The sequence below is a fragment of the Solea senegalensis genome, unplaced genomic scaffold (assembly GCF_019176455.1).
Source record: "Solea senegalensis isolate Sse05_10M unplaced genomic scaffold, IFAPA_SoseM_1 scf7180000013882, whole genome shotgun sequence".
NCBI classification, from domain to species: domain Eukaryota; kingdom Metazoa; phylum Chordata; class Actinopteri; order Pleuronectiformes; family Soleidae; genus Solea; species Solea senegalensis.
The window spans coordinates 24289-41793 of NW_025320910.1; the positions used below are offsets into that span (position 1 = coordinate 24289).

General features: G+C 39.6%; 4 protein-coding genes across 4 annotated transcripts; 2 read left to right on the forward strand and 2 right to left on the reverse strand.

Moving 5' to 3' along the window:
* Window positions 1–474: 474 nt before the first annotated feature.
* gdi1 (GDP dissociation inhibitor 1) lies at window positions 475–5263 on the reverse strand. Its single transcript, XM_044015806.1, has 11 exons — window positions 4956–5263; window positions 3295–3402; window positions 3013–3112; window positions 2753–2887; window positions 2433–2631; window positions 2148–2279; window positions 1972–2071; window positions 1679–1850; window positions 1103–1247; window positions 949–1003; window positions 475–750 (listed from the first exon to the last, which is right to left on the reverse strand). Exons 1-11 carry the CDS (start codon window positions 4998–5000, stop codon window positions 598–600), a joined length of 1344 nt encoding a protein of 447 aa, XP_043871741.1. The 5' UTR covers window positions 5001–5263; the 3' UTR covers window positions 475–597.
* Window positions 5264–7872: 2609 nt separating this feature from the next.
* LOC122760656 (V-type proton ATPase subunit S1-like) lies at window positions 7873–12951 on the forward strand. The gene is made up of 10 exons (XM_044015798.1): window positions 7873–8060; window positions 8730–8850; window positions 9266–9340; window positions 9422–9612; window positions 9709–9746; window positions 10232–10317; window positions 10413–10639; window positions 10732–10767; window positions 11285–11522; window positions 11662–12951. Exons 1-10 carry the CDS (start codon window positions 7936–7938, stop codon window positions 11872–11874), a joined length of 1350 nt encoding a protein of 449 aa, XP_043871733.1. The 5' UTR covers window positions 7873–7935; the 3' UTR covers window positions 11875–12951.
* Window positions 12952–13219: 268 nt separating this feature from the next.
* On the forward strand, window positions 13220–16506 carry LOC122760658 (protein pitchfork-like). Its single transcript, XM_044015802.1, has 5 exons — window positions 13220–13550; window positions 13681–13779; window positions 14067–14200; window positions 14802–14919; window positions 15545–16506. Exons 1-5 carry the CDS (start codon window positions 13401–13403, stop codon window positions 15608–15610), a joined length of 567 nt encoding a protein of 188 aa, XP_043871737.1. The 5' UTR covers window positions 13220–13400; the 3' UTR covers window positions 15611–16506.
* Window positions 15734–17289, reverse strand: LOC122760659 (transcription initiation factor TFIID subunit 8-like). Its single transcript, XM_044015803.1, has 4 exons — window positions 17134–17289; window positions 16872–17019; window positions 16630–16772; window positions 15734–16140 (listed from the first exon to the last, which is right to left on the reverse strand). Exons 2-4 carry the CDS (start codon window positions 16927–16929, stop codon window positions 16000–16002), a joined length of 342 nt encoding a protein of 113 aa, XP_043871738.1. The 5' UTR covers window positions 16930–17019; window positions 17134–17289; the 3' UTR covers window positions 15734–15999.
* Window positions 17290–17505: the final 216 nt, after the last annotated feature.

A 17505-nucleotide genomic window follows, 5' to 3' on the forward strand; every position in this document is an offset into this window, starting at 1 on the left:
TACAATACTACCATGTGTAAAAGATGCATGCATGTCAACTGGAGGTGACCTTTCCAGAGGATTCTACACTAAGCCATGACGGAGCTCGTCACGTCGGAGCTCACACTTCACACTTTCCTTCTGCCACAGCCTCTGATAAGAGGAGTAAGACGTTACCGAAAGAATGAAATGCTTTGAAAATGGCCAACAACATGTAACAAATTCACCTCTAATTATAATAGTTAAGACATGTTATACTGTAAATTCTACAATGGAATGAGAGACCATATCAACCCTGCTTTTCAGTGACAGAGATACAGAGTTGTGAGTATTTGAACAGTGTGTGTGTGTGTGTGTCTGTGAGCTTTATGTGTTTGAATGTGTGTGAAGAGAGAGAGGGACACAGAGAAAAGGAGGCAAATGGCTGAGGACAGCCGAAGCCCAGAACACACCCTTTCCACTTTTTTTTTTTTAATTTTACCCCACCCGTTTTTGTTTTTAAAGCACTGCTTGACAGTAACACCCCTGCACCAGGCTCTGCCGCCTATTTCACCCCCTTTTTTTTTTGCCCCATCTCCTCTCCCACTACTGCCCTCTCCCAAGAAGCCCCCCTACCCCTTACTGCTCATCTTCCCCAAACACATCGTTCTGTTTGCGTTTCATGTTCTCAAAGTCAAAGTCGCTGCCAGTCATACATTTGTAGATGTCCTTGATGTCATTGCAAGTGGTCTCAAAATGAGTGGTGGCATCGTAGGACCTTGAGGTGAAAATCTGGATGAGATAAAAAAAAAAAAAGAAGAGGGAATAAGGATCTACAGCAAAATCAGTAGCTCTGTGTGTTGCTCTGGCACAATATTCAACTTTGTGTTCAAGTAATGTATCCTAAAACTCATACCCTATGAGTTTGACCATGACTTTCACTCATAGAGTAACTATTTTCTGACAAAAACCAGTTGAGACAAATCTTACCTGACTTTCAGTACCATCATCTATAGGCTCATAAAGGTCACTAATAGCCACAAACCTGTTAAGAAAAACAAAAACCAAACATTACTCATCACATTTTTATCATGGTTTGTATAACATCATTTTTTTTTTTTTTTTAAATAAATGGAGAACTGACTTTTGGTCAATGGGCTCCAGCAGCTCCAGAGCTGGTTCGATCTCAGCCTCGGGGTCACTGGTCTCCACTGTGGTGCTGACAATGGCGGTGTATTTACCCTGGGCTGCCACATTGTGAGCATAGGAGATCATGCACACGTAGATGTCTAGAGAAGTGACACAAGGGTTAATGAAAGGAGACAAACCAGAGCAGTTTTTGATCATTTCCTCTCTCTAAAGTCTGAAGATATTAGCAATCAGCTGTTTATTCATGCATCTGGATTATATTTATATCATTTATATGCATTTGGAAATGCAGAGATATGAATTTATAATCTGTAGTTTGTCGTTTTGAGTGACTGGGTCCACATACTAATGATGAAATGACCCTTAAAACCCATCAAAGTGTAGTTTTTGATGCATAATATGCAACAGTTTTCTTTATCTTGTGTGTTGCCAGAGCCTAAAATCCACATAATTAAGGCAAATCTTTGTGAATTGTATTATTGTGTTGTTGTTTTTCAAGAACATAACTTAATGATATTTTGATCCAGTATTAATGAAGCACATTTTCTGAAAAGCTACACCCGTTTCTCACCTGAGTTGCGGTTGACCTGATTTTGAGGGATGATGATCTGGCAAGAGTTGGCGTCATTAGTGTTTTTGATGGGGTGGCTGAGGATGCAGATCACACGGATCACCTGACCCGCCTTGCGGACACGATCCTGGATGTAGCTGGGGTCGCAGATGACCTGTTTACAACGTGCCACCTGCGGCATTAAAGAGACGAGGGGTGAACAAACTGCAAATCCACTCTTTGTTTTTAACTGAATTATTACTGTAGCACAACAATTAACAAAAAAAAAGCAAACAAAAACATTGTGGATGTACCTCGCCCTCAGACTTCACTCCAATCACACGTCCACCTTCCATCACTATCTCATCCACTGGTTTGTTTAACATGTAGGTTCCTCCATAGATCGCACTCAACCTATGGATGACAAGAAACTAATTAAATCATACAGTGGTATTATATTTTAATTTAACTATTAAATACATTAACATACCTGGCAAAGCCCTGTGGCAATTCTCCCAGACCATACAGGGGGTAAAGGTAGGGGCTCTTCCCATATCGTGCCAGTGACTCACTGTAGAGCTTGATACGGTTGATTGTATCCAAACAGGGAGCATCAAGGTAGCTAATTGAGAAGAAATAAAAATAGAATAGAGGGTGTACCACACATTAGGTGGTCAGTAACTACATTAAAGCTCTTAAACTAATAGAGCTACTGAAATGTCTAGCCATTAATGAATTGAGAATTGGTTATGCACTTCTCCTTTGTTGTTCTTACTCATCTGTCCTGTAGAGGGCCAGGGCGTGGCCCGTGAAGTCAATGACATCCTGGCCAAGGTCAAACTTCTTGTAAACATCTCTCATGGTTGTGGTTTTGGGGTCCACGCCTTCGAAGGTCTTGGGGTCCTTCTCATCGAAATTGGCCACAAAGACTAGGAACTTACGAAACCTTCGCTTTTCAAACATCCCCATCAGATCTGGAAATGCAAACAATTTCACGCTTCACTGTGAAACTCTGCCTTGAACATTAGATTCTTATTTGAATTATCCTCATGTCTTTGCTCACAAATTGTCATGAGAAATATCTGCGTGGCTTACTTGAAGCTAGGGCCTCGGTCTCAGTTGATGGCACCTTGTAGATCTTTCCTCCTTTGTAGACAAAGCTTCCCTCCACTACTTTAAAGTCAAGGTACCGTGTCACTTCTGTATATAGCAGCATCTTCACAAGCTGACCTATAATCACACACAGACGTACATCACCAACCTGCAGCCTGATGAGTTAAGTCCTTATTTTTACACCTTATTGATCATTAGACCTTCTTAGGTTATTAATGCAAAGTACGTGATGTGAGACTGACCATTGGCCATGAGGAACTTGGGGATGAGGTCGACGTTCCAGTCTCTTCCTCTGCCCATTGACTCAGGTGAACTGTCTCCTAGATTGAAGCGCTTGTACAGCTGTGGAAGAGGACAGACAGACAGACAGACAGACTGAAATCCATGACGCTACCCGTGTCTGGAGCATTGTAAAGATAAATGAAGACGGCAGAACAGCAGCAGATGGCACTGGATGTAAAATGGGATGTAGTGCAGGACATTAACAATATTGATTGGTTTTATAGATCCCAGGAGCCCTTTACCTCTTCCAGGGGGGTGATGGAAGAGCTCTCCCCACCGTAGTATGGGTTCCTGTCCATGTGCAGGACCTTTTTCCCATTCACAGACATGATCCCCGACAGAATGCATTCCTGCATAAAACAAGGTTAAATACTCAATATTATTGTTATCAAATTCACAATTACAGCAAAATGATCGAAAAAAAAAACATTACTTCATGAAAGTGTGATTTAACATAGGTTTGAGCATTAATAAACATTGCTTTCAACTCTATTTATGGTGCTTCTATGCACATATATACATATAATGATGACCTGATGGGTTTTATTGCAGGACTGTATTGTGATTTTGATTTTAACTAGTGGGAGAACAGCTGTACTTAACATGTCTTAAAAAACTAAATGAAGGGATCCAAACGAGACAGATAAGCGTTGTTGATGCCTTTGCTGTGTTTCACTCCACCATAATCAGACTGAATGTGGTCTGATCAAGTGCATCTAAGAGGCTCTTGTTATTTGTTCACCCAGAAACAAATGTTAAACTGTCAGTTTAAAAAAATAAAATCCTACCACAGGGGAATCAATAAATACAGCAATGTGGCATCATGAGAGTATTTGTATTCACTTACCACAGCAGTCAGGTTAAATCCTCAATATTATTATTCTTATTGTTATTCTTATGATTATTATTATTTATTATTTTTTTTAATATTTTTTATTACAAATATTATTCTAGTTCAATCCCCAGCTATTGTAGTTCATGTGCTGATGTCTCCTTGAGCATGGAGCAAAACCAGCTATGTTGAATCGTTTCTTGTACCTGGAAATTGCTGGAACTATTCTAGAAGTCTGGTTGACTCGTGGAAAATGTTATATAATTATTAGACCTTATTAAATGGTGACATTCAACAGGACTTTATTAGACTGCATTAACCGCAGCTAGTTGTACATGATTCAAGTTGGGTTTTGACAGAAGGCTGCAGGGTGGTGGACACTGACAGAAGGCAAGGCGCGCGCATGCGTCAAAAGACGTTCCATCCACGGATCTCCCGTTATGATAATACAATCATTATTACATAATAACAACAATAATAATAATTATAATAGTTTTACAGCAATGTTAGTGTTATGAAAAACTGTCATGACTGTGAGTTGACAAATAAAACCAAGTAGATATTGTTTGTTTGTTTTTTAAACCTGCAGAAATGACAAGAGAAACAGGTAAATATGACAGTGAATATGATCTAAGATGGTGTTGTCGCACAGGCAGAGCCAAGTGCAGCTCAGTCATTGAATAAAAGCCGTGCTCAGGCCTGCGCTAACCTCAGGATGAAGGCCTGGCTGTTACCAGAGGACCATGACACACTGTGGGGTTACGCCTAAAAGATGTTGCAGCCTGTAAAACAACGCCTATAGCCGCCCGTGAGCATTAAACATATATATAAAAAAACAATTATTACTACAAATCAAGCCACCTGGAACACAATTTGCTTCCACATATATCTAGAGAAGGAAGTGCATCTCGTTTTACATCTTTTTTTGTAACGTCACAGGCGCACTGGGGATGCAGGAGCTGCACTTTCTCTTGTGGGTTTTGCGGATGAGGAAAACGTCCCCGCGCTCTGTCTACTAACAATCATTATTTGAGTCAACCTGCAACAATTCAACGAAGCTCGACTTCTTACTGTGAGTCCGGTGCCCAGAACGATCACATCATATTCCTCATCCATGTTGTCTCAGCAGCGCCTCTCCCTTCCTCGCCCTCTTTACGCCTGGAGAAATGAAGGATATCGAAAGACAGAACGAAAGAGCCGGTGCGTCCACAAACCGGGGAATTCACTCCCGTCCTCTGCCCGAGTGCTGCAAGCGGCTCCGTTCAAATGTGTGATATTATTTATTAACCATGAGGCAAAAATGACCAGTGGAAAATACTGTCCACACTGTCACCGGCGAGGACGACCAAAGATGGCCCTGTTCATGAAGCACTCTGGAACGGTGTCCCTGCGCGTCGGGAATTAGTGCGCATCCCCCGCCTCCTCCTTATTATCTCTGTCCACACAATGGAGCCAAACCCAGAAGCGGTCTGTAACAGGAAACCTCGCCGTGAAGCGGCTGCGTACAGCGGTGATGCACGTGTTAGGATTCATTTTATAGTTTTAGTTTGTTTGTTTTTGACTACATACACAGTGTCCACGTCTTTGTTCCTGTTGTAGGCGCAGCGTTTGTTAGACGTGGTTCGTGGTATCCCTCCGCCTCCACAGTCGCTGTTCTTCCCCGACACGCACACATTAAAAAAAGACTCCTCTGTCAATGACAACACGCTGAAAACTTAACATTTCATTTTGTTATTGTGTGTGTTTATTTAACAGTGTATGTGATTGTTTTACACGAATAATGATGATGCACATGGAAGAAAATTCTAATTTTTTGGGGAGTATCAGCACCACGGACAGTTACCAGGTGTGACCTGTCAGTGAGAGTAAAGTTCAGCAGCATGATGTCATCACATGATTGTTAATGGCACATTAAGTATCAGACATGTCATCCATCCTTGTGGACACTGTTTGTGTCAAAATCGAGTCCTCCTGTTAATATTTACCTTGTGGTTGTTTTTTCGCCCCAATCTTGATGTGACAGAAGCAGTGATAGTTGATTGATCCGTTAGTCGATGGTATTTTGATCAACATTTGCTGGATGTAGCTTGTAAAGTGTTTCTTCTGCATCATAAATGTTAGTCATTTAACTAACATTGGGGTTTATCCTGTTGATATCAGAGAAAAGTTAAAATTAGTAAAGGAAACAAATAACAACTCAGTTCAGTATGATCATTACTACACTTCCTTCCTTACTTACTTATTCAGACGAAGGCCATTAATGGCTTGGGCAATTTGACTCTTTGCTGACCTTTCTGCTTCTGTCCAGCTGGCTCACTTTTTCCTCACTTCCACCTCAGTGTCTTGAATGTAGCTGTTCCTGGGTCATCTCCTCTTCCTTGCCCTCACAGATTCCAAGTCACAGCCTGGTGATCTCTGGATCTCTGGACATCTGGCTCTTGCTCCGCTCTTTTACAAATCTTCTGCTGCATTATTTCAGTTTTCCTCCAGGTCTCTGAACCATTAATCAGTAATGGAATCAAATATTAGTCACAGCCTTATTTGAGTTTACTGTCATATTGAAAAACTGAATAAATAATGAAACTGTACAATGGAGATCAAGTATTTGATTTATTTTAAGTTAAGGCCTTTGACTGATGGAGGCCACCATGTTTCTACAGCAGCCTGAATGGACAAACCAGAGCATGCATTATGTGTTTTTGAAGCCAAAGCATAGGCAAACAAAGAACTACGTCCTTTTTGGTTTACAATGGCCACTCATTTCCTGACATGCTTGGGAAAGAGAGGGATGAGCAGAGCAGATGACTCCTCTATTTATCACAACCTGCAAAAGCCTTCGTCCACCTTCAGATGGAACATTTCATAATATACAAGTCAGTCAAATCATTCCAATCCTAATGCTAACGAGATAAAACAAGCATATTGGGAACATATTTAATATCTGTAAATACATCTTGATTAACAGACATTTGGAAGAACAGGGGCAAAAAATATGCTAAGCTTATGGCAGGCATGTCAATATTATGCTATGTAGGGGCAGTATAGTACGAAGGAGTATTAGGGCCAGCAAAAAAAAAAAATCTGGCACAAGAAAAAAAAAGACAGGCAAAAGAAAAAGAAAAGTCTGTCACAAGAAAAAAAAAGACTTTTTTTTTTTTTTTTTGCCGGACTTTTTTTTTTATTGGCTGGCCCTAATACTCCTTCATGGTATAGGGAACTTCGTATAGGAATGGTACAGTATCCTACGGGTGGAGCTAGACCCACGGCAGTCAGCTGAACAGACAGAAAAGCATCACTCCCTTGTGACAAACAGCCACAAATCAAGCAAAACCCCCACCTACCAAGCCCAAGCATGACCAACCGTACCATTCTGTACCAAACCCTGCTCTGCATACTGCAAATTAAAACACTGTCTTCCCTGAGTGCACTGTTTAACTTATATATATTGCTTATGGCGAAGCTATTGTAGTTTATTTCGTTTTCACATTGTTTTTTTGTTTCTAACACATATTTAATCAAATTAAATGTTTCCTACCTGTTTGTGATTGTTGGCTGCTGTAACACATCAAATGTCACTGGGATCAATAAAGGATTATCTTATCTTATCACTTTTCTCCACTAGAAAGCCACTTCTTTCAAAACAATACTTGTTTTTACATTTATATTATGCTTTTAAAGTTAAGGCCACAAATGAATGACAGCAAGTAGGGCACTTTTTCATGTTTTTAGCACTCTCAAGGGTACTTTACTGCATATAGCGTGTTTGTCCATTAGGCTGATTGCCCTCTCTGCCCCCCCTTGTTCACGCCACTGGCCTGCACTACTGTGTGAAATACTTTTGCTAGAAAAAGGAGAGCTCACTTTCACCCGCTGGACTTAATGACAAGTACAGAGTGACAACACAGCAGCAGGAGGAGGAGGAGGAGGAGGAGGAGGAACAACAATATCTGTAGCAGGAAGAAGCGCTTTCGTTCTTCATCCACACGGCACATGACTGTCAGCTGGTCCGAGTCACGTGAACACAGCTTTGCGGAAACGCTCGTCAACAGCCATGGCTGGACCAAGGAAGGACTCGACTAAAGTGCGATTAACGTCTTTTATTGTAGTTTTCTTCGAACTTTTCGCTACAGGAAGCGCCACTGCTCAAGTGCCACTTCTCCTCTGGTCCACCGACAGGTAATTTTCCACTTTTCGTTGCTGTGTTGTACAGCGAAGCTTAACAATAGTCACCCTATAGCCCGGTGCTAATGCTAACACTTTTAGCTGCGGCTAGGTGACTCACCCCACCAAAGGTTATTTAACTTTAAGTAGAAAACCGTATATATAGTTATAGTAATTCAGAAGTGTTATAGAGTGCACGAACTGTTTTGGGAAGAAATGTACTGTAACATAAATGCTACTATCGTAGCACTATTTTGTCAGAAGTATATACAGTTAATTTGAGGCAGTAGAAATAGAAAAACCAGGAAAGAAATGGCGTTTTTAACGTGTTCTTTACCCGTCACCGAACATGTATAATGAAAACAAAATATAATAGCTGTGTTTGTTTTATTTATATCTTCATGATATGGGGATGTAGGCGCTAACTGTAGTTACTTCTTATTTGCAGTGACACCACCATTTTATGGTTGCAGACGATGTTCGATTTCTCTACTGTGTTTGAGATGGAGTGTAATATGAATTATATTCTCATTTTTGATGCTCGTCATTGCCCCCAGTATAAAGCGACATGTTAGCGAGTATGGTGACAACTGCATGTGTGTTTTGGTGATGTTTTAAAGGAAACTGTAAGAAAAAACATGTATAAGATAATGACAAATATTTGTGTCTCCCCTGCTGATTCAGCCTACCATCACCTGCCTCCTCTGTAGCTGGTCACATCACGTCCTATGACCAGTTGAGTGCCTACCTCACCACTGCCTTTGCCTCTGGTCCCCACACTGTGCTGCTTTTTCTGCAGGACAAGGTCAGTCTCTGAAACATGGAAATGCAGTCGACACAGTTACAGTATAGTCATTAAGCTGTTTGGAAGCTGACAAGTGTTTGAGGGATATTGAACCTGTAGAAAGGTTCCCTGTGATTTTCACATATTTCTTTGTTCATCTATTGGAGTATTGACCTTGGATGTAAGTTCTTAAATTAATGAGTCATGTGTAGTTACTCTGCAGTTCCATGAGACATTGTTTTGTAAAGTCTTCTTGTTCTGGTTTGGCATTACTTCCCATTTCCCAGTTCCTCTTTTACACATTTACTTCTCAAGTTTGTTCTCTTTGATAGACGATTCCTGTTCCTGACAGATTCTATGTTTACGCATTTGCAATTTTCACAATGTACTGTTTTGTTTCCACTACTAATACAAGGGTTTTGTGTGTGTTTTTTAGCTAAGCAAAGATGACTTTACAGTCTTTGGTGGTGTGTTTGGAAATGAACGTGATGGTGCCTTTGAAAATCTTAAGGTAGGTGTTTACAAGTACCGTAGTCCTTGATAAAGACGATGCTTTTATGAGTCTACTAAGATGACGTCTTATTTCACTCAGGCTGCACTTCAGTCTTCGTCGTCGGTGACAATTCCAGCCTTGGAGTGGTCGAGCTCCTCTGCCGTCCCAGCTTTGTTGCAGGAGAAGCTTGGTGTCTCACCTGTGCTCGTAGATGCAGACACTCTGTCTGGTTTGACTGTCAACACATCTATCAGTAATCTATTTCTCATGAATCTTCCATATTGTACTCGGTGAGTTTTGTTATGTACATCTGTGGATGCAAGTATCATATTTTAATTTTAGTTTCACATATAGAGAATTAACTTTTTTATTTTATCATTAAATAGATCACTAAAGTCTTGCAAAGAGGACCTGCACAGCAATGGTAAGTTTAAAACCCATCGTCTGTAACGCATGTCTAAAAAACCTTTTAATCTTATTTTTTGAAGTCTCCTTCATGTCCTATTAACCATCACACACAAAAATGATTGGAAAAAAGGCTGTAGTTATCACACAACATAAATGAACACAACATAACTAATCATTTTGTTCAAATCAGATTGATTGACTTATGTGTCACTCATCGCCCTGCCTGCATCCTTGATTCATGATGAGGTATTAAGTGTTTTTACAGGTGATTCCGAAATGATTTAGTTATAGCATAACTGTCTATACAGCAACTTTTCCAAGACAACAACATAACACAATGTATTAATGGTTATCCGGACATGAAGATGCTTACAACAAATAACATAAAAAATGTTTTCAAGAACAAATTACAGACTCAGGGTTGAATTATAATACCGGATGTGGCCATTTTGATATGTACAGTGTGTAATTAAATTATAATTTTTTTCTTTATTTCAACAGATGAGATTATCGGGAAAGTCCTTGGTGTCTTGAAAGCCAAAACTATTCCATACACTGCAGTATACACAGGACTCCAGCCATCACGAGTATTTATATTTTATATACAGTATATATATATATAAAATCATTTCTGTCATCGTCAAACAAACCCAACGTTTTAATATAAACTTTATCTCTGCAGGTGATTTCAGAGTCGTTTGTCTCTGAGCAGTCTGTGGGCCGGTCCTTACTCCAGGCCGTCGCGGCTGATGTCAAACCGCCCATCATGTATGGTGAAACTGGTAACCCTTGCATCATGCTTTGGGCTCAGAATCTCAACATCAGCGTCTCGAGCACCGCAGCCTGGACCGACCTTGCTACTCAAACACCTGACTTGAAAGATTCCATGTGTAACAGCAGTAACGCACTGTAAGATGGTTTGTCTCGCAGGTCTTTTTCTGTAATCATCGACAAGAAAACCTCAGTTTAATGAATGTAAATATGGTCTTTTCTTTCTTTAGACTTGTCCTCAGTTATCCATCAGGCCATAAACTAAGGTAAGCCAATACCTTGCAAAGGCAAAGAAATACACATGTTCATAACCACATAGTATCATTTATTTCTTAATTTTAATTAGCTTAGTACATTTTAAACAAACAACAAATTACATTGTAATATTGGACTTTTAGAGCCACAGGAAGGTTGTACCTGTGGAGAGAGCAAAGCTGTTTCCCTGCTTCCAGTCTTAATGCCAACATCCTGTGCAGTGGCCCCTTCTAGCCCTGACAACAATTTGTGTTTAGTCAAAAACATGAATTGTGTCATTTAAGGCCACTCAAAACGTGGCTTCAATTTCTAATACTTTTTCTCATATTAAGTATTTGTATCACACACACACACATTTAGATGGAAATACACAGAGATAGAGACATAAAGAGAAATGCACAAAAAGAAACACGCGTGTTCTAGATCGATCTGTTTATTTTTATACTTGTTGTACACAAGATGATGATGCTGCTCTTAATAAACATGCATTATTTATTTTCATTTCATTTGTCATGTCTTCGACTCCAGCTTTGCCATGAGTCAGCGCTTCTATTCTGTGTCTGCGCGGAACTGGTTCACCTTGGACTCTGTGCAGCTGCAGTTCAGTGGTCAAACTGCGTCTTTCATTGGTCGACGCAGTATCTACGCCCCGGCAGAATACTCCTTCCGCTGCCAATCTGTCAACAACTTCCAAGGTGCTCTGCTCATGCCAGAGGACACCAGCAAAAATGCATCCCAGTGGAGGCTCAATTTTATTGATTTCCAGGTACAACAATTATGTTGCCTTCTCCATTTTGCAACCTAATAATCATGCATTATTTTATTTTTTTTTAAATAATTGACCATTTGCTTTCTCTTGTTAACTTGATGTTTTAAATGTTCTTTTTTTCTTCTCTACAATACAGATTCAGGGCTTCAATTTGGCGAATGGAACCAATTTCTCTTATGCCAGTGACTGTGCAGGCTTCTTCACCCCAGGAATTTGGATGGGGCTGCTGACTTCACTGCTCATGCTTTTCATTTTCGTGTATGGTCTGCACATGATCATGCAGCTAAACACCATGGATCGATTCGATGACCCCAAAGGTCCAACGATTTCTGTGCCCCAGTCTGAATGAAGCTCTCCTAAAACCACTCCTCAGTCCCTCAGTGCCTCCTAGTTTCCTTTGTGCCATTTCGTATGCATGGACCTTTTACTTTGAAGGTATTTGTCAGGCAGATTCAGACATTGTTGTATAGGTTTTTTTTTTCCAACCTAAATCCTCCATCTGTTTTTTCTTTCTTCATTTGTTAGTGTCAGAATGAATCCACCTTTACCTTCTCATGAGCTGATTTTGAGTGTGTGAGCTAAAAGTTTCCTTTGTGCCATCTTTGGTGAGACATAGTGGATTTTATTCCCCACAACAATAATTGCTCTATTACCTAGAAAGTGCCTTCTGTGCCAACATGAATGTTATTGCTGAATGCTGTTGGACCTTTGCTGACCTCAGTGACTTTTATTGTCATGTTTCCCAACCTAACTGTAATTTAAAGACTACTGGTAATGACTTTATATTACATTGGATTGTTTGTGAAGCCTTTGTGAAATCTTGGAAAAAAAAGCTGTTTTGAAATACAGCACCGTGCAAAAGCCTTTTCTCCATTAGATTTGTTGTTTAGCAATGCAGTATAATGACTATACTGTCATTTATTTCCACCAAGAAACGTATGGGAAATATTTCAGGAAAAAACAACTTCCACACGATAAAGTGTCAAGTATTTAGTGTGACCTACCAACAAAAGGACCTTAACTTTAAAAAAAAAAAAAAACTAGAGTGGAACACTCAATATTGTCATTAGTAAAACCTGTGTTTGTCCAAACTATTTCATGTCAAAAGATCTATAATATATGCCAGGTTTATTCAATGCATGTTTGAGCAATTCAGATTGAAACTTTAATACGTAAAGACCAACTTTCAGCCGCATCATTCCAATCCAAATGTCAATGATAACAGACTTTGACGGACATAAAAAACAACAAACCTGGTGGAGCCTCGAGACCATTGCCTTAGCTTGTATTGTTGTAGATTACATTTTTGCTTCAGGTTTAACAAATAATTTATATTAACAGTGCCTTAGTTGTGCTTTTGTCCAAAGTAATTAATGCCGTGACATATTCTGTCTTAAATTGCAAATAAAGAAATTATTTAATTGTACAGTCTACATTTGTTTAATTAAACTTGTATGTATTGTAGATGATTTAATTACTAACTAATAAACAAATTGATTGAATGTATTATGTATGTGTATATATACATATATGTAATATATATATTACATTAACTTGTTTATTAGATATTAAATAAACATATGTGAATATATAGATATACATATATGTGCATGTGTGTATATAACTCAAGTCTTCTGAGATATATATATATATATCTTTTTTTTCAGGAAATGCCATCAAGTCAGCAAGTCGGTTGCCAGGGTAACATGTCAACACACAAATGCCATGGCAGTTTGAGGCAACGCTATCTATGTGTGGGTGTAACTTTACTTCCCCGTTCATTTAGCTCATGCTAGCAGTAGTTGTTGTAGCAGTATTATATATATAGTATATATATAGTATATTATTTGTTGCCCCACCATCATCATTTTTACAATGTCAGTGGCTCCAGTTCGGAAAACAGTCTTTGGCAGCAGACAGGAGAGGAAACTCTTCCCCCTCCATTACGCACCTGACAGACTGGGAAACCAAATGCAGCGACAGCGAGCTCTGCTTGTCGGTCCTGGTTCCTATGACAACCACGAGGTATGTGGCTGAAGCACTATAGTTTTTACTTTTGTTTTGTGTTTGCGGTTAATGTATTGGTTTGTTTGCGAGGTGATGCTGAAGTGATCCCATTACATGACAGGAAACCTGCTATGTATTCTCATTGCAGTATGACACCATCATTTATAACCTGCAGAAGACACCGGGCAGTGTGAGAGGATATGGTCTCTCTGCAAGGACTGCTGCGCGTTTTCTGCCTGATGACAAGGTAGTGTTTTTTATTTTATTTTACCTGCTTCATCATCCTTGTACAAACTGAGCGGTCAATAATCATAATGTGTCCATGTGGCACTGATTTTACACATCGTGTTTTTGTTTCTAGTGGAAAGCTTAAATTGTTTACCCTCCTATAATATAACGTGGATGGCACGATTACTTACACCCTTCCATGTACAGAAAATGACTAAAAGAAGAATTTGCAATATGAAATGTCACGGTTACTCCGCTTAAGACGTGGCGCGTAAATTTAAATGTCTTCACATGCTTTATCACCAGAACTCGACCCCTTCACCTCAGCAGTACCAGCAGGATCAAAGCCAGTCCACAATCCCCCCTCCTGGAAAAACACCATTCAACTCAACTACACGGAGGTTCGAGACCAGGACATGTACAGCTGAGACCAGTCCAGGGTAAGAAGACTCAGAGAAATGTCATAGGACATCCTTAGTGCAGTATGTGAAAACAAAAACATCCACAAAAACACTTATGAAACTATTTATTGTATCATTATCCCTTTGAAGAATTTAGGCTTAAATCAAACACAGGTTCCTCAAATTAAGTACAGAAAAAAACACACCTTACATTACAGTACAGGGCTGATATCAGCCATCTCTTTTAGGAGAGTTTAAGATGGCGATGATTGTGCTGTGCAGCAAAACACCTCACAAACATACAATGCTTTGACACTTCTTTGATTCTGATCCTCCTGGTTCTTTCTTCTTCATTTCTCACTTCTTTTCCCCAAAAATTGGAAATGTCTTCACTGTCTTTTTTTAAATGTTCTTTTCATTGTTGCCTGCAAATTGCAAGTGTTAGGATAAGAATATGAAACCAGAAATTATTTATCACAAGTCACAGAGCCAATTATATTTAGATGACCTATTCTCACTGTGTTCATTTCTCAGTTTGACATTAAGGATGCAGCCTCACTGAAACCGAAGCCCCTGAAAGACCCCCGACTCCAGTGGATCACTGTTAAACTGCAATGACACGTGTCATTTTTGTACGCAGACCTGGGACCTACAAACATGACGTAGTGACAAACAGGAAGGTGAGCTGGCCAATGAGCTTTGGGAGTCCAGACCGGTTCAGACTGCCTCAGCTTGAGAAGAAGTCCCTCAGGGTGATGGTGAGTAAACAAGTCCCAACTCTGTGCATTTGACCACATGCTCTTAATGTTAATTCATAAATATAAACCACACTTTATAAAGAAGCAGCAGGTTATACATGAACACTCATATTTCAAGCTAAAGTGCACAACTTTCAGTTGGCAAGTTATTGATGAATTACAGCCACAATTTCAGCTCTTGAGTTATGGTTACAGTCAGTCAATGTATTCTCTAAGGACACATTTCATTTTATTATAAAATGAATTTATTAAAATGGCCTGAAAATGTCACAATATATTAGAAAACGGCACAGTAAGCATTAAATATTGAAGTATAGTAATAGTTGTCAATGTCATGAAGAGGCAGTTTCATGTTGGGATCACAATATTTTCTAATTCAGAGACTGGAGCTGGTTCAAAGTGGCTCAGCATTTTATGATATCTGCTTATTTCGGTAGTTGACATTTTCCTGTCAAATGCTGTGTCGATGATCATAGACCTCAGTGCTATCGATTGTTCGTGTAATGCTGCACAAACGTCAAATTCCTCCTTTAAAATTAAAATATTTTTTTATTTAAGATGGGATAATTTCATTGTGTGTTTTGTTATAAATCATCACCTATTTCTTGTGATTTGTGTGTTTCAGCTTCATGATGAAAAGGTGTTTCTGAAGCAGACAAGCAGAGTGGCCTACCTGAGTTTGTACTATTAACTCTTAAAAACATAAGACTGCGTCCGTCTTATCTCTTTCCTTCCTAAAGTCATATGTAACCCAGACTAAAAGCAATGTCACAAGTTTTTTTTTAAAAAAAAGAAACTCTTTTTTTCTTTATTCACAAAATTTCTGTTTGTATGTATATTACACAAGGATGTTGCTTACAACATTTTTTAACAAAGCCAGTGCTTTCTGAAAAAAAAAAGAAAAAAAGACAGCTAATACAAAGGAAATCACTCATGAGTCCGTCAGTCTGCCAGAATCTACAGCAGCACTGGTCCCCGTCTTGAGAAAAAGCAGCCATTTGTCCCAGCTAACAAAGCACGGGGCCACTCCTCTGACTACGGCAGCAAGTGTGAGTCTGTTAGATTCAGGCGGGTCCCGACTCATTTCTTCCTCCGCACTTTGGGTTTCTTTACGGGCCGGAGGTACGGGTTATCAATCACGTTGTCCTCGCTGGACTTTGTGGACGGAACACCACCACTGGGAGGAAGCATGGAGTTCTCTTTGTCTGCACCTGGGTCATCCTGGTGAGGAAAGAAGACAAATGATTGTTGTAGGTAATCGTTTGAGTGCAACATACATATCAAATTTAGATTACATCCAATATTTTCTGAAAATTCGCTGACAGGAAAAGATCATGTCTGAGCGTCAGGTTCACTGAGTCAGGTACTAATGTTTTCTTCAGTCTGTAGAGTATGATGTGTAGAGATCAGGACAATATTATATATATATATATATGATATATAATATATAATATATAATCTAAAATGGGAATTTGATACACATTTTGATTAATTGTTCAGCCCTAATGTAGAACAAGATTGTTTCTTATAGGTACTGTATGAATTGCATTTGTATTGGCATGAAACATAAACCACTGCTAACTTTAATGATTTGAAAATGAACTGAAAAATGTATATTTCAGTGCTACCAACGAACAACAATTTAAAGAAAACATAAGGAACTCCACAGAAAGCTGACACACTGGGCAAGTTCCAGGTACTGAAACTTACATTGATGATGTTTCCCGTTGTGTTCTCGTTGTCCGTCTGATCGTCCTGCTCAGAGGAATCCGTCTCCTCCAGGGTTTGCAGTTCCAGCTCAGACGGCAGGAGGGCACTGAGGTATGGAATGGTGCTCGGCCGTGCTGCGATCACTGACAACACAGATGCAGAGGTTTTAAACAGCATGTTTTGAATACCTTGACAAAACATGAAATAAAGGTCAGCTTAGAGATAGATTGAAGAAAACTCACAAGGGAAGGCAGTGATGTCGTCTTTGAAGAGGCTCTGAGTTTCGCCAGTCTTGGCCATGAAGCGTGTGAGTGCTCGCTCTACGTCTCTCCTCTGTGTCGCTGCCTTCTCTCTCACCACTTGATAGTCTGACACTGGCTCTCTGAATGTCTGCAAAAACAAACACACATGAGGTTTGATGCTACGACAGCGGCGTTGAAGCTCAAGGGTCAGGGAGAATCATCATCCTGTAAAATAAACTTCAGATACAGAGTTCTGACTCACTGGTGTTTTGATGTAAGTGTGAGGGTCAGGGAACTCTGGGAAGTGGCCCGGGATATGAGCTGGATGTGTGCGTTTCTGTCCAGCTGAAAGCGCTCTGGGGGTCACAGGTTGGTTTGTCACTGGAGCTGAAATTCATACAATTAAACATTATCAAAAAAAGCAGCATCTTCTTGTGTTTGTGGGAGTGTGATGTGTGTGTGTGTGTGAATGTGACAAAAATGTCGTAGTTTAATATGCCATCCAAAATTTGACAAAAAAGGTCATAGTTTAGTATGTCGTCCAAAATCGCACCAAAAAGTCATAGTTTAGTATGTCGTCCAAAATTTGACAAAAATGTCATAGTTTAATATAATAGATCCAAAATCACACACA